Below are 25,252 nucleotides of genomic sequence, written 5' to 3'. Positions count from 1 at the left end.
CTCTGTCTCCTTCTCTCCATCTCTTTCTCCCCTCAGCCCACTCTGATGGGATTTCCTCCCACACCCCTCCACCGAAAGGACCCTTATCAAGGTCACCAATATGGCTTTGTCGAATAAAAGTTAATTCTCTGTTTTCATTTCACTTTTTGACAGCATTGGACATCCTTGACCGACTCTTCCTTCCTGGTGCATCTTCTCTAGGGCTCTGTACCACACTCCCTTGGACTTCCCCATCTCATTAGCAACTCATTGTTTTTCATTCCTCTGCCGGTTGCTCTTCTTTTATTAGACTCCTGTATTCTTCCTGGCTTCTCCTCTCTGTCCATACTCACTCCCCAAAGCATCACATGCAATCTTTTGGTTTTCAATACCATTTATATACACTGAGAGGTCTCAAATTTATCCCCCAAATTTATCCATCCCTCACCACCATCTCATATATTCAAATGTCTATTGGACATCTCTGCCTGGCTCTCACCCAGGCATTTCAAACTCCACCGAGCTACTGCAGAACTATGGATTCTCCCTCTGACTGCACTCTCCATTCGGTTTTTCCCATTTCAGTGAATTGCACCACTATCTACCCCGTTGCTCAAACAAAAAACCGAAGTCTCACCCATGATGCCTATCCTTCCTCACGCGGCCAGTCCGTTAGAAAATTCCATCATCTCCAAGTCCATGTTTGACAAATATAATTGCTTCACACCGAATCCAAACTTCGTCATCTCTTCTTGGTCTACTGAGGCCACTTCCTCAAAAGGGCTGCCCTCCCTCTTGCCTTTCTTCTAGTTCATCTGCCACCCATCGGCCAGATCATGCTACGTCCTCTCTAAACCCCTCTGATGACGTCCCACTGTGGCCAAACTCTTACCCTGATTTACCAGGTCCTGTGGGATCTGACCCCGATCTATTTCGTAGACCTCCTCTTGTTCCCCTTTCCACCTGGTTTCTATGCTTCCACCATGATGGATTTCTTCTCATTCCTGTCACTTGCCAAGCTTCTTCCCGACTCAAGGTCTCTGTATTGGCTATGTCTTCTGTTTGGAACATCCCTCTATTGCTACGGATTCTTTTTTTCATCATTTAAATCTCAGTGCCAAAGCTACCCTGGCTGAGAGGCCATTCCTGATGACCCTGAATAAAGCATTTCTCTTCCCTGTGGTCACTCCAGCATTCCTTAGCCTCCTCACAGCAAAGGCCAGTCCTTGAAATTATCGCCTTTGTGTGTTCATTGGTATGTTTATTGTTTGTTTGCTGCCCCTCGATGGTAAAGACTTTGTCTTATTCACTGGCATCCCCAGTAGTTGGTACTACTAGGTGACCAGTCAGTATCTGTCAACTAACTGACTGACTTGGAATTGTGGGAAGGAATAGTTGCAATCTGGATTACGCGGGGAAAAATTTGGGTAGGGTTATTAAATTCTTTTTACTTTTAAGATGTGCTCATTCAAGTCATTTTCAAAATACAATCTCAAAATAATTACCAGCCCCTTTCTAGTAGAGGCCGGATACTTTCCCATACCGAAAGTCAAAGAGACCAACAACCAGCATGCCAGAAACACTCCATTTTTCCCAAGGAAAGGATGACAACTCTTTGTTTGTATCATCCAAAATTCTTCAAAGAACAAACTTCAGGTTCCTCAGTGTGTGCACTGTGGAAGTTAAAAAGAGGACAAGAGGGCAAGCGTTTTTTTCATCTGTGCGTGAAGTCTTCCTGCTGTACCAAAGGTCACTGATTTTACCTCCTGGTGTTAGAGCAGATGCTGAGCTTATTTCTCCAATGGTTATATTTTTATGGATGGTGCAGAGTTGTGGACGTATACTGAGCACTTACGCAAGTTCTGTATCTAGACTGGCATTTATCATGAGTAACTACATTAACTTATTTTATGACTGGAGCCCTGAGAACCTGAAACACTGTATGTTCTAAAGCTGCCCACGCCTGGGGGACCTGACCTGTGCTCCTCACAAACTCTGTGCAAAGGATCTTGGATTTTCAGGACCTCCATTTTTCCATCCGCAAAAAGGAGAAAACGTATGAAAGGATATGATGCTTTTCTTCATTGGAATGCCTTTAAGACATTGTATGAGACATTGAAGTATTATGGAAGGAGGTCCAAACTTGAATGCCCAAGGTTAGCACATATTTATTTTACACCTATTGCATACTACAGATCCTTGAGGCATTTAATACTATGATTTTGTAAATTCAAGTGATTTTAATTATCATTCATAGACACACTTAATCCTACCAAGAGAGAGTATTGTGTAGTACAAAGAGGGCTGAATTGGTATTGGAAATCCCCGCGTTATCTTTTTTTTTTTTACCTTGTGTATAACTTTGGACAAGTCACCTCACCCTTTCTGAACTTGGTCTGGCTAGGCTTTAGGGGACAGAAATGAGTTATGAAGATGGGGTGGTCAGGCATTGTCATGGGAACGAAGGAAAAGAGAACAATACACCTCTAGAAGAACAGAAACTGGAGGGTGGTTTTGATCCCAAGGCAGCCCCAAGGAGGGCCTCTGCTTCTCCCTGTCTTGATGCCCACTTGCCTCCATACTATTCCAGAATTTCCTTTATTTCAGTAGTGTGCACGTCATGCCTTGTCAAGCAAGGTTTTGTTTAAAGGAAAGGTTCTCGTGCTGGGGAGAAAAATGATCTGAACCCATGCCATTCTCTTGCATTATGTCTGCTTCCTCAAAGCTCTAGTGCCTCCTAACAGCATCCCATCTCTAGCTGTACCAGGGATGGCAGGGAAGTGGGTGAAGCAGGTTTTGGGGTCAAGAAGTGGTTGAGACTGGCAAACTGAAACTTGCCTGCCCTGTCTAGAGGGAGATGGGCTCTAACCCTAGTGCATTGTGGCTGTGTGAGCTCGCAGCATGAACAGTGCCAGGCCTCTCAGATTTGTCAAGGCAAGCTGAAAATCCACAATTTTGCATGAAGTGTTCTGATTCTTACATATTGGCAAGTAATTTAAAAAATGTTGACAGCGTGGGGTTAAAAAAATATGCTACCTGTAATCTACATCTAGCTGGTCCACAGAGGATGCAGCTTCTAGAATTGAGAGCTTAGATAAAGTCATGACCTCTCAGCTTCTGTTCTGGATACTAGCTCTGTGTGTGTGCTCACACGTGTGCACCTGTGTGTGTTTGCATTCCTGAAATGGAATCTGATTGGCCCAGTGTACCCTTTCTGGTCACAGAGGTTTGTTACAGAGTTTGGCTGCATTTGGGTTAGGTACTTGCCCTCGATCTTAAAGGGGTTGCCTAAGGCCGGCCTTAAAGGGGTTGCCTAAGGCCGGCCTTTTCAGCAGGGACCTTGGTTCAGCCACCTTCCATTCCGGAGGCTGTGACCATGGCAAGCTGCATACCTGATGTATCTTCCAAAGACCTACAGTTTTCATCTCCATAAATCAATGTGTAAATAGAATGATCTGTATTGGTTTCTCCTAGCAAAATTCTGTTTCTTAAGAAAAGGCAATGTTCCATTGGCATTTAGATAGAATTTTGGTAAAAATGTGGGTGGTGACAAGTATAAGATACTGGTAGTAATAGTTATTAGAGAGAAGCTCTAATTTGATTTACACCAAATGTTGGCTACTTCTCATTTTAAGAAAACTCAGGTTACAAAATTCACAACTCTTAGGTTTAGAAGAGACTTTAACCTCTTTAAACCTCCCTTCCGGCCCTTGAATACTCTTTTATGGCTTCCCCACCAAGGTGGCATCACCTACATCTCGGGTAAATGAATCGATTCATGGATTTTTCCATTCGTGGATATTTACTCGGTGCATACTATGTGCCAGGCACTGTTCTAGGATCTTGAACCGTATCAGTGAACAGAACAAATCCATGTTCCTGTAGAGTTGATGTTCTGGCCTGGAAGTAGGAGGTGGTGGGAGAGAGATACATTTTCTAAAAACAAGTAAATTCTGTAATACCTTACAAGGTGGTGGATGCAAGGACAAAAGGAAAAATAGAAATAGAATGGGGGGGGGCCCTGAAGGAGATGAGGGAGTTAGAATGTAGAATGAGTTTGCCCAACTAGGGCTTCCTGCAACCCTGTAGAAATAGCTCCTTTTTCACTTTCCTGACCTGTGAGATAATAATAGTAATAAGATGGCTTAATTTCTGTTGAAATGGGCAGAGACTCTAAGTGCTTTTTCCTTATGAATTCATTACATCCTCATAGCAACCCTGAGATCACTACTACTTTGATCCCCATTTTCATAGGAGGAAACTGGGGTGTAGCACAGCGAAGTACCTTGGCTAATACCCTGCAGCTAGTAACAGGAGGAGGTGGGATACAAGCTTTGACCTTCGGGCTCTAGGCTTTGGCTCTTCAGACCTCAGCACAGCTGCCTTGAGGACATCCCTCAAGTCCCCCTCATGCTTTCCTTTCCCAGGCCCATGCCCAGAGTCTGGAGCTTCTCCATGTGTGTGATTTCTGGGATGAGATTTAAGGTCTCTTCACCACCCTGGGGTTTGTATTGAGAATCTTACTATCATTGGACAAGTGGAGCTGGGGGAGCTTCATCAACCCCCCTCAAGCCCCTTCCCTTGGGCAAACCCTGACCAGCAACCCTCGCTTACACAGGTCTTGTAAGGGTACAGTGATCACAATAAACACTTATTTTTTCCTCAGTTTTGACATAAAAAGGCACATCTTTTCTTCAGCAAATGTCACTGTGGTTTCAAAGCCTAAGTGTGATGTTTGAGCGGGCAGCATTTTAAAAGTATTTCCTGCTCAACCATAGGGTGAAATTATACAAGCCAGTGCCTCCTGAAAACAACGGCCTCAAATTCTTACCACCTGCAAAAAGAAAAAAAAAAAGAAAGAAAAAATAATTTTACATTGTTTTTAATTTTGAGATTGGCTGGTTTTCCTGTTGTTTCAAACTCTGAGGGTCCCTCCAATTCACTAAACCTTCAGCTGGAAAGAGAATTTGGGAGCTTTAAAAGGGTTTTGCAAATCTAAGGGAGAGACTTCACTGGAATTATATTTTCATTAATGCCCTTAAAACAACTGTTCCTGGAATCCGCCTGGGGACTGTTCCTTGAAACAACAGCGAAAGTCCCAGGCTCTCGGGGACTCTACTGAGCTTTAGAAACAATCCCATGGCTTCTTGGTAGAGTTTCCCTTGGTAGGGGGTTGCGGCGGAGATCCCTCGGTGGAGGTTTGCGGGGGATCTCCTCTTGTGTGAGCTCTCTCGACCCGTTGCATCCTCCCAGGCTTTTCAAGTTAAGAGTTGGATTTCCTGAGATTGTTGATCTGGATGAAAGTGCAGGCGCCCCCTCCCCCCGCCCCTCCCCAGCCGAATGAGAATCGCTGCAGGGGAGGAGGAGTAGGAGGGGTTGAAGTGGGGTGGGGTGGGGTGGGGTGGGGGCGCAGGAGAGAAACTAAAGCGATGAGCACAGGACAGGAAAAGTGGGAGGAGGAGAAGGAGGGGGAGGAGGCGGCCTTGAGAGGAGAGAGGAGGGAAACGTGTCACCAGCCGGGCTCTGGGAGCTCCGCAGCCGCGGTGTTCGTGGACCCGCGCTGGCGGACGGGAGGCTGGACGCGACCCCGCAGAGGCCGGCGCTGCGCCGGGAGGGAGGAGGGAGAGCTGGGCAGAGCGCGGCGGCAGAGCCATCCAGGTCCCTCGTCGCTCTCCGGTGAGAAAACTTTCTCGGGAAGACCGGAAACTTTGTCCTGGGCGCTCAGAGTCTCGGGCGGAGGCGAGCTGCGGGTGTGCGCAACTCGAGGTGACTCAGCCCCGGGACCCCAAGGGGGTGAGTGGGGAAGTCCCGGGGAGGGGCTGGAGTTGTCCGCTCAGCGACCGCTTAGGACTGAGCACGAAATCGCCTCTGGGCATAGACTGGCGGGGCACGGGCTGGGGGGCGGGGGGGGCTTGGGGAAAAAGTCACATCTGGGGGCAACCGGATGGGAACCCCAGCACCGTGCAGGATCTTCAGATCCCACGCAGCAGGAGGACGGAGGGGGCCGGACTGGCGACACCCAGGTTGGGGCGGGGGGAGAAGCCGTGCGGCTTAGCGTGGGATGGGGGGATGCCGCCGACCGCGGGACCCAGGCTGTGCCAGGAGATCAAAAGGAAAGTTTGCTTGTTTGCCTCTCTCGTTCTCCCTCGGCCTGAGGCGGCAAATCTAAAGAGCTGCCCCGGCTGGGGCGCGGGCGATCGGGCGCCCCGAGACAGCCCATCTTTTCCTGCCGTCCCCCTTTTGCAGAGGCAGGCGTGGAGGGAGGGCAGGGAGGCCAGCCGCTTTGTCCCGCGCTCCGCTGGGCTCCGCCGACTGGGGAGGGCCGGGACGCAGCCGGCGAGACACCCGGCTGGGGTGGGCGGCTGTAGGCGCCGGCGGCACCCCCGTTCCGCGCCGACTTTCCCGCCCGCCCTCCATTTGGCGAAGCTATCCTCTGCGCGCCTACTGTGCGCACGCGGGGGGCCCCCTGCGCGCTGGGGGCGCTCCGGAGCCCCGGGCCCCCCCGCGGCCGAGACCCTCCCTTCCCGGCCCTCGGCCTCTGATCCCGAGGGCGGGCGCCCCGGGTCACATTAGGCTGTGTGCTTGCAAACTGTGCTTCAGGAATCGGCGCTGGGGTGCCTCCCTGGTAGGCAACAGGGTTTTTTCCCTGCCCCTGGCCTTGGTCACATGCCGCCGCCTCTTCCTCCGCGGTGCCGGGAGCCCGCGTTTTGTTTGTCAGCAGTAAGGCGGTGAGTATTTATAGACGCCGCTGCAGTCCTGCGGTGGGTGAGGTTTCAATTACAGCGATGCGCCCCACAAGACGGAAGGGTCCCGCGCGGCGGCTCAGAGGCACGTTTGCTCCGAGACCCGCATGTTAAAAGCTCTGGGCGGCTCTCCCGGCATCCCTGCTGGGGCGGAGTTCTGGAACCTGTTGTCCACGGGATCCGTGCAAATTCAAATGGCCCACGCGAAAGATCAAATTGGTCAAGGGCACTAACGGTCCATTGTGCCCCTCCAAAGGGTGCTCGTTGATCAAGCCACGAATACTGTCCTTTTCTGACCTCTCTTTGGTGAGCCTGACCACCGTGTGTTGCTGTCCTGACATTTCATTGGCCTACACGCTGCAAAATGTCCCGGTGCTGAGCTCTGGTAAATTGCTCTCTGGTGCAAGGCGCTGTTCTTGACACCATGAAGCAGCAAGTGGGTCGGGGGGGGGGGGGGAATGGAGCTTGCAGAGGCTAATTTAGTCACAATTTAAATGTAAGCCCTTGCTGAGGTTCCCCGTATGATCAAGAAAGATGCGGTGGGTCCTCCTCTCTGTGGAACCTGGCTGCAATGTTGAGATGTTCTTTTTTTTTTTTTTAAGATTTTATTTGATAGAACACAAGCAGGGGGAGTGGGAGAGGGAGAAGCAGGTTCTCCACTGAGCAAGAAGCCCGATGAGGGGCTCGATATCGGGACCCTGGGATCATGACCCAAGCCGAAAGCAGCTGCTTAACCACCTGAGCCACCCAGGCGCCCCTATGGTATTGAGCTGTTCTAAGGCATGTAAGGGTGCGGCCGTTCAGAACCTATTCTGTAGGCAACCAGCAGATAAAGGAAACCATGCTTGATCAGTCCACAAAATGTTTTCTGTTTTTCCAAACCCAACCATTGTCCTTTCCGTATCTTATTGATGCCTCTAACAGCCAGAACCATGAACAGGGTAAAAAAGAAAGACGTTAGAAATGAGCTAGTAGTCCAACTGGCTTATTTCTCTAGGGCTTGGTTTAGACTCCCTTGTTTCTAAATGAGGAGACCTCATTTCTTTCAGATCCTGAGGCTCCTGGATATTTACTTCAGGGGGTGAGATTTCAATAATGATTGTTATTTGAACATTATAAAAATGTTCCCTTTATTTAGAAAAGGAGGAAGGGGGACAAACAGTTCTTGAGTTCTTATTATGTCTTAAACTTTGCCCTAAGAGACATTGATAATACTATATAATCTGCACCAAAACAGTGATGAGGTAGGTACTGTTATATCCCCATCACTATAATGATGAGCCCACTGAGGCTTTGGACAAACTATTTAAGTGGTTTGTCCCAAGTCACACACATAGGGTAAAGCGCAGATGGGGCTAGGTCTGTTACTCCAGGCCTCTAGTGGGAGCTGGTACTGGGGATCTTTCCTTTCAGTTTGTTGTTCCTCAGTTGATGACTAGATCGGCTTATAGTTGAGTAACTTGGTGACTTCTTCTTTCTTATTTTTTCTCTATGTCACATAGTACCACAGAATGGCTCAATTATTGAAGGAAAAGAATCCTAATCTTGTATTTAGAAAACTGTTACTCTGGTACCTGAAAATTTCATGCTGGTAGTCCAGACCTAAATGTCAGCATCTTCAGTTTGCTCACTGACAGTGTATGTGCAAGATTTAAGCCACTTATCTGTGGAAAATGGAATTATTAGGACTTTATGGATTTCTTAATTATTTTTCTACCCTCATAACTTCCTGTGGTCATTCCTTTTGTAGAGCCCTTGTACAAGGTCAAGTATATTGAAATCTTTCTTGAATTGCAGCCTTTTTCCTTCTAATGGTTTTTGCAGAGCTAGGCCAATACAGAATTGATTTGAGAAGTAGGGTGTGAGCCCCTCTGAGAGATCCCTACTCGGTTTAATGTTCGTCATTAGAAGTTTGTTCCCGGGCGCCTGGGTGGCTCAGTTGTTTGGGCGACTGCCTTCGCCTCAGGTCATGATCCTGGAGTCCTGGGATCGAGTCCCGCATCGGGCTCCCTGCTCAGCGGGGAGTCTGCTTCTCCCTCTGACCCTCTGACCCTCTTCCCTCTCGTGCTCTCTATCTCTCATTCTCTCTCTCTCAAATAAATAAAAAAAAAAAAAAAAAAAAGAAGTTTGTTCCCTAGAGCTGCCTCTGTATGCAAATATTAAAAGTAATGCTTCCAGACCTATCATTTGTTAAAAAGTCAGTGTGCATATCTCAATTGCTGAAGGTTGAGAATACAGTATTTTGGGGATTTTGTGCTGGCTTAGGAATTTGGGAACAGAGAGAGTGATATCCTGATAAGCAGAAGGCAAGGGAAGATTCCACTTTGGAGCCAGGAAGGAGGTTGGGAGTGTAAATGATGCAAAGCGATGATGAGACATCAGAGGTGAACTTGAGTTAATGAACATTTTTCTCAGCAACTGGGGATCCAAGGTTTACTTTGAAACTTGTACGGTTAAAACAAACAAGCCAACGTATTTCTTGGGCAGCTCTTATGAGCCAGGTGCAGCCATGGTGATGTCATTTGAGCCTCTCACCACCTGAGCAGGTGAATATTCTTTTCCTTATTTTAAGATGTAAAAACAGAAGCTAAGAGAGGTTAATTCCTTTCCTGACGGAACAGCCATTAACTTAAGCGCCTGGTGCTTTCCAGTATGTTTTGATATCTACCCTTGAAGGCCTTCCGTAAAGAATCCAGGGTGCCAAGTACTCAACAGAGTCCTGGTGGTTCACATGGAAGTTTCTGGATCAGAAGTGGGTACCCGAGCAGTGTGGGAGCTCCAAAAATGAGGGGATAGGAGGTAGGTGAGCAATGGATGAGCTGAAGGGACCGTCTGGATAATTCATGGAAGAGGGAGAGAGGCCCTGCAGATACTTTGAGTATAGAGAATTACCAGCCTTGGTCTGGCAGGGGATGGGTGTCATACTGGAAAGCAAGACCTGGCAATTGGGAAGCCACACGGGGTGCCCAGACCGGGACAGCGGGGAAGGAAGGACCCCCACCCTCCTCAGCATACCTTCTGTTGTGATGCTGCCTGGTTAGAATCCCCAGTTTATAGGCAATATAAATTAGGGAGCTCCTGAGACCTGTTTCCATTTTAACTGGACTTGGCCTTTAGTGGTAATAGTCACCCAATCTCTCTTTAAAATATTCTTTTCTTATGCTTTGCCAGTTTATGGCCGTTGTAGATCAATCCTTGGATTTCATTTAGAGGAGAGAGAAGGAGGGGAAAAAAAAACAGCAAAGGTTAGTGATTACCTAAATTGGATTAAGTTCTGTCTAGCAGAGTTTAAAGAAATGTTGCTTGCTCTCTAATTACCATCAACTAGGAATTTAAACGGTCTATTAAATTTAAGCTGACTTTTTTTTTTAATCCATGATAGTTCTAGTTCTAACATATTCTGGGATTTGGGAGGCTTTTTTATATTCTTTAAATGTGTAGCGGGTGTTCTCCTCCTCCCCACCTTTTAAAAATACTACATTTCTCTAGCAGGATAATAAATCATGTTATTATATACTGGCTTCATTGCAAAGCAGAAGTTCCCAGCCAGGTACATCCGGCTCTGTCAGCCTCTAGAAAGCAAGCCGGTGAACTGAGTTCTTTGTCGGAAATTTAGGGACACCCGTGTGAAGCTTTCTGGATGGAGTATGACGTGCTCCTTCACCTCTGTCGTAAAAGGCTAGGCCTATAATGAAAATCAGCCATCTTTACCCTGTGCTTCAGCGGCATCGAGGGTGTAACCACGGAGGGCGTGACCCTGAGAGATGGTGCCTCACTCGCCCGGTCCTCGTCCGGGCCCTGGTGTGCCGACGGATGACCTGTGCCCAGAGAGTTTCAGAGAGTGGTAGAACTCACCAAAAATTCTCTCCTTCTTCTTTTTTTTTTTTAAGATTTTATTTATTTATCTGACAGAGAGAGACACAGTGAGAGAGGGAACACAAGCAGGGGGAGTGGGAGAGGGAGAAGCAGGCTTCCCGCAGAGCAGGGAGCCCGATGCGGGCCTCGATCCCAGGACCCTAGGATCATGACCTGAGCCGAAGGCAGACGCTTAACGACTGAGCCACCCAGGGGCCCCTCTCCTTTTTTTGACCGTGGCCCATGAGAAAATATGGTCAGCATTTACCCCTTCCACTGCCCAAAGAACCCATCATGCGTGTTTGTACAATTTTTCTTGCATATAATTATATGCTACCTACAAGCATGTATTTACCTCTCTGGGCTCTCATTCTCCTTTCCTTCTCCTCAATTTTGGGGTACAAATATATGAGTTTTGTAATGCATTCATCAGCGTCCTGGTTTCGCCTTAGCTGGTTGCCGAATGCCAGCAGCACCCCCAGTTTCTCGCTCCTCCTTCCCTGTTACAGGACTTTCTCTGGCTTGGCTGGTTCTTTCTGACCCGGGCTGAGTTCTGTGTTTTGTTGAAGGCATCTGTGACAACAGTTAGGTTTTTAGGTTTTTAGCAAATACTTGGATTAAGGGACCACTTTGGGCTCCCTCGTTCAGGAACTAGAGTATATGTCCACTTGAGCTGAGCCTGGTAGGATACCTGAAAGGAACATTTGTTTTTGTCTTCCTCCCAAGGACTGGGGGCAGGAATCCAGCCCGGGCTGTGGGGTGTGTGTGTGTGTGTGTGTGTGTGCGTGCGTGCGTGTGTGTGCATGCGTGCATGTGTGTGCGCGCGCGCGCGCGTGTGTGTGTGTGTGTGTATGTGTGTATTATTACAAGGACTGGGGGCAGGAATCCAGCCCGGGCTGTGGTGTGTGTGTGTGTGTGTGTGTGTGTGTGCGCGCGCGTGTGCGCGCACGCGTGTGCGTGTGTGTATTATTACAAGGACTGGGGGCAGGAATCCAGCCCGGGCTGTGTGGTGTGTGTGTGTGTGTGTGTGTGTGTATTATTACAAGGACTGGGGGCAGGAATCCAGCCCGAGCTGGGGTGTGTGTGTGTGTGTGTGTGTGTGTGTATGTGTGTGTGTGGTGGGTGTGTGTGTATTATTCTGAATTGAGCTGCCTCAGACCCTGTTACAACCTGCTCGTGACCTCAGCTGCATAAATCCTCAGTGGAAACCCATCAACGCTTGCTGTCTCATTCCACATGCTCCTTTGGAACTAGTTCACTGTCGTTCCCCAGATGTCTTCGGGGGACACCACGTCAACTGGCGCCGTCATTTCAGGGAATTCTGCTGCAGTGTGCCAGCTGCCGGGTCCCCCACTGTGGAGATGTGTGACCCCTTTCACTGTAAAGTATCTGGAGGCCAAATTGGGGGGCAAACAAAGTAATCCTTTGCAGTGTCCTGAGAAAAGTTTTAAAAAATTCTTGACCAACAGGACAATCGATTACTTTCAAGACACCCCAAAAGGTGTTGGTATCAGCTTTGCAGAGAGGGGAGCTGTTGAAAGAGTCCCTGCGCTGGTCCTAACAGGCATCTTGGAGACAACACGGGTCAGGGAATTGAGATCTGGAATCTGATCTCAGCTCTGCCGCAGGCGAGCTGTATGACCGTGGGCAAGTTGCTCCGTTGCTTGGGGCCTCAGTTTTCCTAACTACAAAATAATAGGATTGGTCCACCGCTGTTTAAAATATAAAAATTAGGAGACTTGATATCTAGACTTCAGGTTTCCAGCTTTAAAGGAAAAAAAAAAGGAATAACAAAAAGACTGGATTCTTTAACACCATGGTGTTCCCTGCCTTGGCCCCGATGAGAATCGAGTTTGCCATCCCGGCTTCAGGCCTTCTTGTCTTTGTCTTTAATCACGATCAAATTCTTCTTCTCTCTCTCTCTTCTTGTTTTTTTGCTACTGGTAGGACTACATTTGGCTCATCTTTGTGTTCAGGTTAGTAGGTGCTCACGAAATATTTGGATCCTGTGTGTGGAGGTTTTCATTTACCCTCTATGCTTCCTCTTCTCAGATCCTGGCACATGCTGGACCTCTTAACATTTGGTTGTTGAATGAACTTGAAGTGACCCCATGACCTCTGTGAAGTGATAAGATCCCAGGAGCCTCTTTAATTTCCTGAGTCTCTATTCAGTGCTCCCTACACTTGGCTACAGGACACGGAGAGAAGTTTCCTTTCCCTTGATTCCATTTTCTCATGAAAAAGCATGTCACCCTGTTCTTGCAGTGGGAGCGTGAAGCTCATTTTTAACAAATAGCACAAGTTAATCTGGAGCACATTTCCCCACACTGAAAATTCTTACTGCCTGCCAGACAGTAGCTTTGGACCGCTGTGTCACCCACCAGGGTTTTAGATGGTACATGTCAGGAGTGTAATTGCTCACGTAATGGTCAGCCTCAGTGACCGCTTCTGTCTAGACGTTCCGGTTTATCATCTTGTAGGCCCCGCAGAACCACTCTGGATGGCATTTATGGGCCACACCCTCACAATTTGCACTCCAAGCAACTCGATCCTTCAAGTGGGGCTCACAGATGAGTAAATAAGATGTGTGGTTATTCCCCACAGTTTTGCTTGACTTGTACGAAAGGAGGGGATTTTTTTCTGGTGATTATACAGTGGTTGGCAGGCCAGGGTAAGGGCGATGGTCTGATGAAATAATGACTGCTAGCTGGATCCGAATCGTCAGTGCTTTGAGTCCTCTGGGCATTGAGAAAGCCTGGCTAAGCGGAGATAAGCACTTGAGCTTGCATCCTGTTTGCGCTAATATTTACTGTTGCCTAAACTCACATTCTCGAGACTCTTCTGTCCGCTTCGGTTTCCAGTGGAGCGCTGAGAAAGTTCTCTCGTTCTTCCTGCGGAGCCTTCTCCATAGTCCGAACTTGACCCTTCACATTTTCCTGTCTGTGGCAGTGTCTATCCCTCGGCTGGCTTTTGTCTCTGAAGAGTTGCGAAGTTTGGTCCTTAATCAAAACAAAGGCGTGGCTCTGCAGCAGGCATCTCTCCTGGGCCCCATCTGTAGGCTCCACACACCTGCACACAGACCCAGGATTCCCGGTCCACACGGCCACGGTCCACACGGCCACGGTCCACGTTTCCGTGGACAGTCATACTTAGGCGCACGGATCCCAGTTCGGTCATCCGGGGAGAATTTTTCTGGTCCCACAGTAACGGGAAGGTTGCTCTGCCGGTGGCCTGGAAGTCCACGCGTCATTCCATCATTCAGAGATGTTTACCTCGTACGTGCCCAGCACCGTGCTCACAGCAGGACACGGCAGGGGACGAGACAGGTCAGGTCTCAGACTTTGAGGAACTTACATGCCATTGGGGCTTGTCAGTGAACAAGTAAACAAACGTGATGACCTCACAAGCTGGATTCCTCCCGTCACTGTATTCTAGACAAGATCAGGCAAGACAACCCGTACTAGAGTATATTCTAGTTCCTTCCTGTGAGAGAGTGTGCTTGCTGCCCGGGCCAGGCAAGAAGCTGTCGATGGTGTGCATGAAGGGAAGCCACGGGTGGTGGTCACCTCTCGCCTCTGCATGTGGCAGACATGAGTGTTGCTTAAACCATAGCGGTTAGGAGCTCAGGCCCTGGAATCAGGTAGGGTCTGTTGCTCAGGTCCCTCTTAACTAATCTTCTGGCTTTGGATAAGTTAATCCCCGTCCGTCAGTTTCTTCATCGGCAACATGGGAAGATTAAACCTGCCTTGTTAGTTTCGAGTGGAGATGACCTGAGATGCTAGATGCAAACAGAGGCATGGCACCATCCTGATTATCTTGGCCGGCCCCTGATGGAAGCTAGTGTATCCTTTTCAGTGATAAATAGGGTAAAATAGTCATGGTAGGGGATTTGCAGAATGGTCTCGGCACTCTTGAATACCCACTTCTGGCTTGGTTTCCATCTAGTGGGCTGGGGTGGGGTGTGTATGGGTCAGATCTAGTTTCCTGGGTCGGTTTGGTGTGTCCTGTTTGCTGTGGGTTTCTTTTCGAGATCCCCCACATGCAGCTGGCTTGTCCCATTGGAAGAGTGTGCGTGCGTGGGTCTGTAATACAAAGGGGAGCTCGCGGTTCCAGTGCAGAATCAGTGATGGGGTAGGACCGAGATAAGATAACGGATAGTTAAGAGGCTGGTCAGCTAGATGATGTGGTAGGTGGCGGCTAGTTCTGGGTTTGTGCGATGTTGGGAGTCATCTGCTGCCTCCTCTCTCAGAGGTGCTCAGGTCTGTAGGGCAGTCAGGGTAGGGGCTGAACGGAGAGCTGGCGATGCTGAGGGGCTCATGGCCACCAGCTAGGCAGGACTCTTCATCAACTGATAAGCCAACAGACCTCAGGAAGGGGAGTGACTTGCCCAAGCCCACAGTGGCTGGTTTGTGGGGGCTTACGTCACCCTTGATGGAGGCCCCAGGGAACAGTGAGAGAAGGTTGGTGATCCTAGCTGTGATGGGATAAAAGAAAGGTCCCAAACTTCTACGTTAGGCTCCTAAAGTGCGAGTCAGCTTGGTGAATTCGTGGCCAACGCTTATAAATTGCATGATTTCACATTTGAAAAAACCTGGATTTTTGGCATCTCTTGGAAAATTCGGATCTGGCAAAACTGAGCTTGTGTTCTGAGGTGGCAAAAACCAGATTGGATTAAGGAGTGACTGCCTCCTATAGCCCGGGCAGGTCCTGCCTGCTCTTTGTGAGGTTCCACAAAGTATGGCAAGTATTCGACGTGTGGTGCAAAAAGGGAAAGAAATTGGTCTTCCTTTCGTTTTCTTTTTTTCCCCCAGGGTTTGTTTTTCTGACTTGTGTGCCCCTGTACAAGGCAGCTCCTCTTGTAGAATAAGTGCTGAAGAAATAAATTTGTGTCAAATGAATGAATGAATGGATGAACTATAATTGATCACTTGTTTGGGATCAGAAGCCAAGTTCGAAACCTCACTTCTTCCAAGCAGCTGAGTGACTTTGAACAAATCAATAACCTTTATGTTTTTTGTCTTTCTTTTGTGGGGGTGAGGGAGGCCTCACTGTTGTTTTTACTTACTTATTTGAATGTCGTACATTTTCATGTTTCAAGATTCAAAGGTGCAAACAAGTTTGCAGAGAAAAGTCTTCCCTACTGTGTCCCTGTCACTCAGCCCTTTTCCTTGGGGAAAACAGGTGTTCTCAATTTCTGGTTTGTCCTTCCAGAGGTACTTTATGCAGTGCAACGGAACATGTACATGCTCTTTTCATCTTCTTTTACTTAGATGGTAGCATAATACACACATGATTCCATGTTTACCACACTTTCATTTGGATGGGAGGGCGCGCCAGTCAGTACCTAAGAGTTTTCCCGTTCGTTCTTGGAGCTGCATAGGATTCTAGCATGTGGGACACCCAAGTTTCCATAGCCAGTCCTCTGTCGCTGGGCATCTAGGTTATTTCCAATCAGCTGCTGTCGTAAAGAAGGCGGTGGTGAAAACCCTGGTTATGTAAGTCCCTTGACATGCCTAGAGTAGAATTTCTGGAAGTAGAATTGCTAGGTCAGAGAGCACAGCCCTTGTCCCTGCGGCAGAACTTGTCAAATTTCTGTTCCTAGCAGCTGCCCCACACTGCTCTGCTTCCAGTGATGTGTGAGAGTACCTGCCGCCCCTAACCCTGGTCATAGGTGATCTCTTGGAACCTGCGACGGTTTTGTGAAGAACACAGTGAGTTATGAAAATATTGACGTGAGCTGTAATTTGGGGGGCCCTTTGGATGGGCCAAAGCTAAGATCTCGGTAATCTCATGGAGATGCATATGCCACTCTTTAGAAGCTGAGGAAGCTTTGTTTTTTTTTTTTTTAAGATTTTATTCATTTATATATGAGAGAGAGTGAGCACACAAGCTGGGGGGAGGGGCAGAGGGAGAGGGAGAAACAGGCTTCCCGAGGTGGAGCCTGATGCGGGGCTCAATCCCAGGACCCTGGGATCATGACCTGAGCCGAAGGCGGATTCTTAACTGACTGAGCCAGCCTGGCGCCCCTGAAGATGAGGAAACTTTGAGTCGTTTACTCGGGTCACCCCACTAATCAATTGTAGAGGTTGGATTCGAATCCAGATTTCTTAGATTTCAATACCAGGTTATTTCATGTGGTAAAGCCCTGTGTAATTTGGGGTGCTGGTATTCTCAGCTGACAGGTATGCACAGTTCCCTTGTCTCCTGGAAGTAGTGCTTCTCACATGGCTGGTTCATTTGCTCCTTCCTCAAGTGCCTACAGAATTCCTGCACTGTACTAAGCACCTGGGAACAAGATAGACATAGTCCTTGCCTTTACGGACCTCACAAAAACAATAATTCCGTAGGCATTTTTTGGGTGACAGGACAACAAAGGGGTAAGGAGAGTGTTCTATGGGGTCATGTGACCTAATCAGGAGTGAGGGGAAAGAGAGGTCTCTGAGCAAGTGAAAGACGGGTGATAAAGGGTCTGTGGGTTTGAACCTGGAGAAGTGGATGGGAATATTTCACATAGAGGACATAGTATATGCGAAGGTCCTGAGGCAGGGAAGAACAGGTAGTGCTGGAGGAAATGAAGGAAGACCAATGAGCTGGGGTACAGGGTGGTAAGAAGGAGGTGAGGGTGTGAGGATGGGGTTTGGGGATTTATTCTGAGAGCTGTGGGAAGTCTTTGACGGCATGGAAGCAACAAAGTGACATGGGCGCCAAGGGCCCCGGGCTGTGGGGTTCTTGTCACGAGCTCTATGACCTTAGACTAGTTAAACATTGGGCACATCCATTTCCTCCTCTGTAAGGTGGGGATGGTAACAGCACATGGAGGCTTTCAAACATTTTGACTGACCTACAGTGTGAAATAGGCAATTCGTTTAGACTCCGTGTACACGAGCGCACGTGTAACATACACGCATCCCCAAGATGTGATGCACTCTGATACTTCTTGTCCGAATCTATTAAAGGTTTTGGCCAAGACCCCCAAATACTGAGAGACTATGTCAAGTGCGTGTGTCACGGCGGGCCCTCGGTAAGTGGCGCTGTCACTCCTCACGGGCGTTGTCATCAAGATGACTCTGGTTGCTACCTGAGCAGACGGGTCAAATCCCGACGGTGTTGAAGGACACTGGCCCTTCGTCTCTGTGTTCAGGTCCCAGGGAAGGAGCTGCACTGGGGGCCTCCTGACTGCAGGAGCTCCTGAGGGGGATGTGTAAATTGGGCCGTCTCTATGGTCTCTCCGGTTTCCCTGGGAACTGGCCTCTCCTCGTTTTCTGGACGGTCACACCCGACTGTGTTTTCTCAGTTTTCTTTGACTTCTTTGTTATTTACCCTCAGAATGGCTTTTTCCTGGAAGCCTCAGAGTCATTATAAGCCACTCACTTCTTTATTTTAAGTTGTGCCATGGTTCTACTTCCCCTTTCGGAGTTCAGGGTTGGAGCCTGAGTGGAATTGATTTGCATTTCCCACTAAGTGCACTACCTTCTTCAGCCCGCTGGACCGGCCTGCAGGCCTGTGCCCCCCTTCCCGGGCGCTGGCCCTGGCCGCTGGGAGGAGAACGCGAGACGCCACGTTTTTTTTCCTCCAAGAAACTGACCTTGGATCCTGTGTGTGGAGGTTTTCAAAGAAATGCCTGTGCAGTGAGCTAGGGGAGCAAGGCTGGGGAGGATACCCAGTAACCCTGGAACCACCACAGCCCTTCATGTGTCCAGGATCCCAGCTTTCCAGATAACTTAAGCACCCACAATTTAACTATTTAAATCATTTTAGAAGCACATGTCTCTAAATGTTAACTGCATTGCTCCTTCACAGGAGAACATCTACCAAAACACTGGTTTCTTTAACTCTGAGACATTGGGCAAGGAACTTTTCATGGTGATGATGATGGTGGTGGTGGTGGCTGAATTGTGTGCCCCCCAGCTTCATATGTTCAGAACCTAGGTCCCGGTATCTTTGAATGTGACTGCATTTGGAGGTTGGGCCTTTAAAGACGTGATGAGGGGCACCTGGGTGGCTCAGTCGGTTAAGCCTCTGCCTTCAGCTCAGGTCATGGTCCTGGGGTCCTGGAATCGAGTCCTGCATCCGGCTCCCTGCTCAGTGGGGAGCCTGCTTCTTCCTCTCCCTCTGCCATTCCACCCCCCCCCCACTCACTTGTGCTCTCTGGCTCTATCTCTCTGTCAAATAAATAAAATCTTAAAAAATAGAGAAATAAAAATAACGAGGTAATAAAGTGAACCTGTTTGGTGGGCCCTAATCCAGTCTGATTGGTGTCCTTATACAAAGAGGAAATTTGGACACACAGAGAGAGATGAACGTACATAGAGGGAGGGCCATGTGAGGACACAGTGGAAGGTGGTGATCTATAAGCCAAGGAGAGGGGTCTCAGGAGAAACCAGCCCTGACAACACCTTGATCTTGAGCTTCTAGCTTCCAGAACTATGAGGAAATTTGTTTCTGTTGTTTATGTCATGCAGTCTGTGGTCTTTGGTTACGACAGCCTGAGCAGGCTAACCCAGTGGTGGTGGTGGTAGTAAAAATAAGCCATAGGTAGCATTTATCAAGCACTTACTGTATACTGGGACTATTTTAAGCCTTCCCTGAGTCATCTCTCACTCCTCATACCAATCCCAAGTCACCTGCCAGGTCACACGGTAAGTGATGGCACTCAGCCTGGCTCTTGACACCTTTGCTCAGAACCTTCACTGCACCTGTGTCTAGCCCCTAATGTTCCCGGATGCCTGCCAGGCACTTCACAGATCATCTTTCTCATCGCCACAGCTCTCCAAAGTAACTCTTCTTGTTCCCCCTTCTTTCCGATGTAGAGAGTGCAGTCAGAGTGGTCCAAGGCCACACCATGAGTATATTCATTTCTCATGGCTGCAATAAGAAATTACCACAATCTCAGTGGCTTAAAACAGCGTCCACACGTTCTGTCGTAGTTCTGGAGGTCAGAAGTCCAGAAGCAAGATGTCGCCGGGCCGGGCCTCCTCCAGAGGCGCATTGGGAGAGTCTATGCCTTTCCCCTTTCAGCTGCTGCTTGTGCTGCTGACATCTTCATGTTCGTGTTATAAGGATACATGTGATGGTATTTATGGCCCACCTGGAAAATCCAGGATGAGCTCTTCCTCTCTCAAGATCCTTAACGGAATCACATCATTTGCCATCTAACGTAATATTCACAGCTTCTGGGGACTAAGAAGTGAGTGTATCTCTGGGGCAGCAGGTTTTCTGCCTGTCACCGTCAGTGAGCAGCAGAATGCGCCTTGATGCCAGGGCTTGCTTGATTCCAGAGCCATCGTGGCCACTCATCCTTGGGAGCTATGGCCATGAGACCTCCCAAATCCCTTTCTGCCATGCTATTTCTGGCTATTATGGCGCTGGGTGTTCGAGGCACAGAGTCCCCAAGACTGGCGGATATGCTCATTCTTTGCAGGAACAAAAAACTGGAAACTCCGAGAATACCCATCCACTGGGGACTGGTTACATCAAGTATGGCATCCCCTAAACGGAAGAGACCTTTAAAAATAGTAAAGTAGATCAGTATACAGGGATATGGGAAGAAAGCCATGATGTCTTAAGAGGAAAGGAAAGATTACCCATTTTTATTCAAATGTTGTGTGGACACATGTGTATGGCATTAAACATTACACTAAAGTAAAATTCACTTCCTCAGCCACATTAGCCACGTTGGAAGTGCTCACTGGCCACATGGCTAGCAGCTACCACCTTGGACAGCACAGATCTAGAACATTTCCGTTCTCTCAGCAAGTTCTGGGCAGAAAGCTTCTCGACACTAAGTGTCCATAGTGAGGCCTTTTTCACTTTGTGTGTTATAGATTTATGTGCACGTTTACCTTTTTTTATGATAAACAAGTAGGTGTGCTATTATCAGAAAAATAGGAACACGGGGTTTCTAAGCTAACGTCCTCTTTCTTAAGCAGGTGGAAGTTTATCATTGTTTACGATATATTTGTGTGTGTATAAACTCCTTTCTACATACGTTGCATAATGAAAATATTTTAACATATATAAGGGAAGAATTTCCTGGCAGTGCAGGCTTGAGGTTGGAAGACTCGGGGCCAGATCTAGGTTCCCTGCCCTAACTGCCTCCCAGCTATGGCCAAATCACGTAGCCTCAGTTTCCTGACCTGACAGGATCCCTACTCGACGTAGCTTGCAGGGTTAGGGTAAGATTTATGAGTGTGGTGATGTGTGGAAACACTCTGAAACTGAGGGACGGCCACACAGAGGTGAAGGGTCAGGAAATAAGTGTGTTGCCCGAGGTGTGAGGGGGCAAGGCCTCAGCAATCTGTGACCGCCATGGCAGCTTGGAGACCTTGCATCCTTCTGAGCGGAGTGTTTTCCAGATGTCAGTAAGGTTGCCAGAGACAGGGAAGTGTTCCTTTGTTTCCACTGCTGTCATTACTTGGAGATTTAGAAATGACAAGCTATCTTATTTATTTAACAAGCAATTATCTAGCTGTTTGCTGTTTGCCATGGCCTCTCCTCTCTGAGTGCTTTACAAATATGTACTCATTTTATCCCCCTACAATTCTGAGGTAGTCACCCTTAGCATGCTCATTTCACGCAGAAGGATGTCAAGGCTCAGAGAGGTCAAGTAACTTTTACACAAGGTCACACAGCTGGTGAGGAATGGGGTGTCTAACTAAGGCAGCCCACACTTTCTCCTTTCTTCCCTTCTCATGGCTCCTCTTGCCCCTGTCAGATGTGGTCGTAGAGTTCCTTATGTCCGTTTATCTGTCTCAGGGGCATGACATTTAAACTTGGATATGAAATCTCAGGAGTGTGTGTTCTTGACTGACTTGGTCGCTTCTGGTTCCTGGCTGAGTTTGGTAGCATGACAAAGTGGGGATAGGCTATAGAGTTAGGTCAGTCTGGACACCAGTCGATAATCTGCCACCTGGCTTTGTGACTTCCAGCAGATTACTTTGGTCTTGAAGTGGGGTTTTGTGAGGGTCATAAGTTCACCTGCTGTGACAGGCAGGGCGCGGGCCCCTCATGAGTTCCCATCCTTCCTTCATCTGTGTCTTGGTCATTGAGTTTAGGCTTGAGGATATGGAGACAGAGACAAGGAAGTGCCGGTGCCTCTCTTTAAGGAGGTTATAGAATGGCCTAGGTGGGGCCTGAGGAACTTTCTAGATTGGGAGTCGGGGAACCTGAGTTCTAGCCAGTGCCGGCTCTCCCACCTCAGAGACACTGGACAAGCTGCTCTGCTCCTCTGGGCTTCACTCTGGTCATCTGTACACAGGGGCCACATCGGTCTTGTCGTTTTCTCATTTGTCGTGGTTAGGTCAGGACCAGCCTGTGCCTGAGGGGCCAGTGCGGTGCAAGCGGGTGGATATGGGGGGCGCCCGCTTTTCCCTTCAGGCTGCTCCTGTCCACGCTGCCAGGGCCCCCTCTCCGCAGTGCTCTGGGGAAGCCTCCTGACTCCCTCCGGAAGCAGGAATGATGGAAACAAAGGCCGTTTCCGACGGTCTGCCAGCCGGTCGGGGTCTGAGGGTGGCAGGTCTTGCAGGTGAGAATGGATTTGGAGGCAGCTGCTTGTTGTGTGTCACCGTGCAGCCAGTGACAAGGTTGTGGGGGCTGTGCTCATCGTTCTTTGGGCTGAAAATTACCCTTGTTTAAAAGGGGCCGCGGGTGGATGGGGCTGCCCACCTATGTGCCTTGCTGGTCACGCACACGGCCTGGAGTGCGAGGTCTGGGGGCTGCTGACTGAGCAGTTGGGGGAGACGGGAGCCAGCCCCGTGGTCCTCCGTGTCGCACAGCCTCCTGGAGAAGTGGCGGTTTCAGCAGGAAGCCGGGAAGTAAATACCTGGACGACCCATTCAGCTCACCTTTCTGCTTCCCTGTTCAAGTGCCCCTGAGTGGGAGGCAGCTCCATCATCTCAAGTCTCAGGTCCTCGTAAAAGGAGTTAATATCCTGTAATTGCACAGACGTATTGCCCTTAGCAGGCCCATTTAAAGAAGGGCCGCGAAATGGATCCTCTTTTAATAGTGTGACCTTTCCGGGCAAGTGAAATCCCAAAGCCGGCCCGTGGAAGGATTTTGAAGGGGCTCTGTGGTTTTATTTCTTCGTTGCCTCGTCAGATGATTTGCAAAGATCTTGCCAAATTCCAGGGGCACTTGTGTAGTCATTGAGACTTGGAAGTGGAGCAGGCCTATTTTGATTTCTGTGGTACGTATTGATAAATTTTAGTCACCGTGGGGTCATCCTGAGAAGCAGGTGGAGGTGCAGAAGACTACAGGGAAATGGTACACAAGTCGGCTTTTCTTTAAAAATGTAAGACATAGTACCAGTCGTTTCTTTTTTGCAAGTTCATTGTCAGCGTGCCCGCAGTCTGCAGACAATGTCTGGCACGTCTCAAGCCCTCTCGATGGATTGCCTGGATGCCCGTCACCAAGCCCCACTCCTTTGCCCATAGGAGCCGTGTCGGGTCCCTCTCCTGCTCCCCCTGCTTGTGCTCTTGCTCTCTCTCTCTCTCTCTCCCTCAAATAAATAAATCTTAAGAAAATAAAAGAGGGAGTCCAAGACTGAAATGACAGGAGCAGAGGTGCTGTGGAAAGCAAGCTTCGGGTGTGCCGTTCTGCTGGGCACATCACATGATTTTGTGTCTCCTCTCTTCAGTCCTGTGCGGTTGGCACTGCTAATAACCTTGGACTCTTGGACTCCATGTGCCCCAGATCATGCAGCTGGGGAGGGACCTGGTTAAGCCTCGAACCCGGGTTCACTCCAGAGCCATTGTCATTAACTGCAAAGCCATAAAGTCCTGGGAGCTGCTCAGGGGACAGTATCCTTGAACCCAGCCCTGCAGGGTAAGTTAGATTTAGATAAGCAGAGAGGAAAAGGAAGGGAATTCTGGGCAAGGGAAGCAGTAAAAATAGTCAGAAGCTAGGGAGAGGGACGAAGCATGGCGTGGAACCACACCTACTGGTTGTAAGCTCCACAGGGCAGTGACCATGTTGTCCAGAGCCACCACTGTATCCCCAGTACCTGGGTGAGTGATGGGTACATAGTGTGCAGTCAATAAATATTTCTTGAAAATAGAACCACCCTATGATCCAGCAATCGCCCTACTGGATATTTACTCCAAAAATACAAAAACGCTAATTCAGAGGGGTACATGCACCCCTATGTTTATATTTATAGCAGCATTATCTACAAGAGCCAAATTATGGAAGCAGCCCAAGTGTCCCATCGACTGATGAATGGATAAAGAAGATGTGGTATCTAAAGACAAGGGAATATTACTCAGCCATCAAAAAGAACGAAAACTTGCCATTTGCAATGACATGGATGGAGCTAGAGTGTATTATGCTAAGTGAGATAAGTCAATCAGAGAAAGACAAATAATATGATTTCACTCGTATGTGGAACTTAAGAAACAAAACAAATGAGCAAAGGAAAAATAAAAGAGAGGGAGGCAAACCAAGAAACAGACTCTTAAGTATAGAGAACAAACTGATGGTGACCAGAGGGGAGGTGGGGGGATGGGGGAAACAGATACTGGGGATTAGGTAGTGCACTTGTCATGAAGAGCCCTGGATGATGTGTGGAAGTGTTGAATCACTATATTGTACACCTGAAACTAACACCGTATGCTAACTATACTGGAATTAAAAATTTATTAAAAAAAAAAACAAAAAATAAAATCAGGAAAAAAATATTTATTGTTCTAGAATACACAGAAAGTTTTCTTCTCAGTAGACCTTGAGCCTTTTGAGGGCAGGGATTATGTTTTAGAAATCTTTGGATGCTCCACAGCTCCCAGTGGTTAATAAATAATTAACACTCAGCAAATATGTTCTGATGGAAGGAATGAATGAACAGCAGGTAAGGGATGGGGAGATGTGCCTGAGTGAAGAGGCATTGATGCTTTGGGAAATACTGAGCAATACACATGGGCTGGCATGCTAAGGGCAGATCATGGAAGGTCTTTAGTGCCAGGAGAAGGAGCTCCTATGTTCTTTTTGAGGCATTTTGTAAAAAGCCATATCTTAATGCACAACGATGCAGGGTGTACAGAAACCCAGCCAGTGCCCAAATTTTGACTGGTATTTATAGGAACCACAGTGAAGTGCAGCTGAGAAATCACCTTTCTATAGGATTGCCTTAACCTATGCCCATTGTCGCTGCCTTTCCACCTTGGGGTAAGCACAGCATTACAGTCAAAAGTGGGAATGGGAGCCGGTAGGGTATGGATGTTATTGCAGGGTCCTGGAGTCTTTTTTAAAATAGTGTGGCTGGAAGATCCCAGCCAACCTCCTCCAAGAAATGATCTGCTCAACCCAGGAGTTTTCAATAAACACTGCCCTCTCTTTTCAGATGTTGGCTAAATTTGTGGTTTTAAGAAAGCCTGAGGGCCGGAGGGCAGCCCTGGGAGAAGCCCTTCCTGGGGGCACTTGGAACCTTCTGGTCCAGAGGAGAAGGCGTCCCCTCACCTGGACTTATGACCCGCGGCTTTGCTCCCACTCTACCCACTGAGTTCCACAAGATGGGCTCCTTCCGCAGGCCCAGGCCGCGCTTCATGAGCTCCCCGGTGCTCAGCGATCTGCCCCGATTCCAAGCAGCCCGGCAGGCTCTGCAGCTGAGCTCCAACTCGGCCTGGAACAGGTAACGGTGGCGGGGGGGGGGGGGGGGGGGGGGAAAGGGGGGGGGGGGGGGGGGG

The 25,252-nt window shown here is 48.6% G+C and overlaps 1 protein-coding gene across 10 annotated transcripts in view; it reads left to right on the top strand.

The window, feature by feature from the left end:
- The first annotated feature begins 5,497 nt into the window (after positions 1–5,497).
- The window catches only part of PRR5L (proline rich 5 like), a 73,397-nt gene continuing 53,642 nt past the window's right edge, over positions 5,498–25,252 (top strand). For 2 of the 10 annotated variants that reach the window (XM_025879189.2, XM_025879180.2), the window contains exons 1-2: positions 5,498–5,655; positions 24,910–25,197. In XM_025879189.2, coding sequence (XP_025734974.1) covers positions 25,034–25,197 — 164 coding nt within the window. In that variant the 5' untranslated portion in view covers positions 5,498–5,655; positions 24,910–25,033. The other 8 variants (XM_025879181.2, XM_025879183.2, XM_025879182.2 and 5 more) reach the window with 8 other exon arrangements.

This window comes from Callorhinus ursinus, unplaced genomic scaffold, assembly GCF_003265705.2.
Source record: "Callorhinus ursinus isolate GAN/ISIS: 27379988/994484 unplaced genomic scaffold, GSC_fseal_2.0 scaffold21, whole genome shotgun sequence".
Lineage (NCBI taxonomy): Eukaryota > Metazoa > Chordata > Mammalia > Carnivora > Otariidae > Callorhinus > Callorhinus ursinus.
This window is presented reverse-complemented; position numbering and strand designations above follow the sequence as displayed.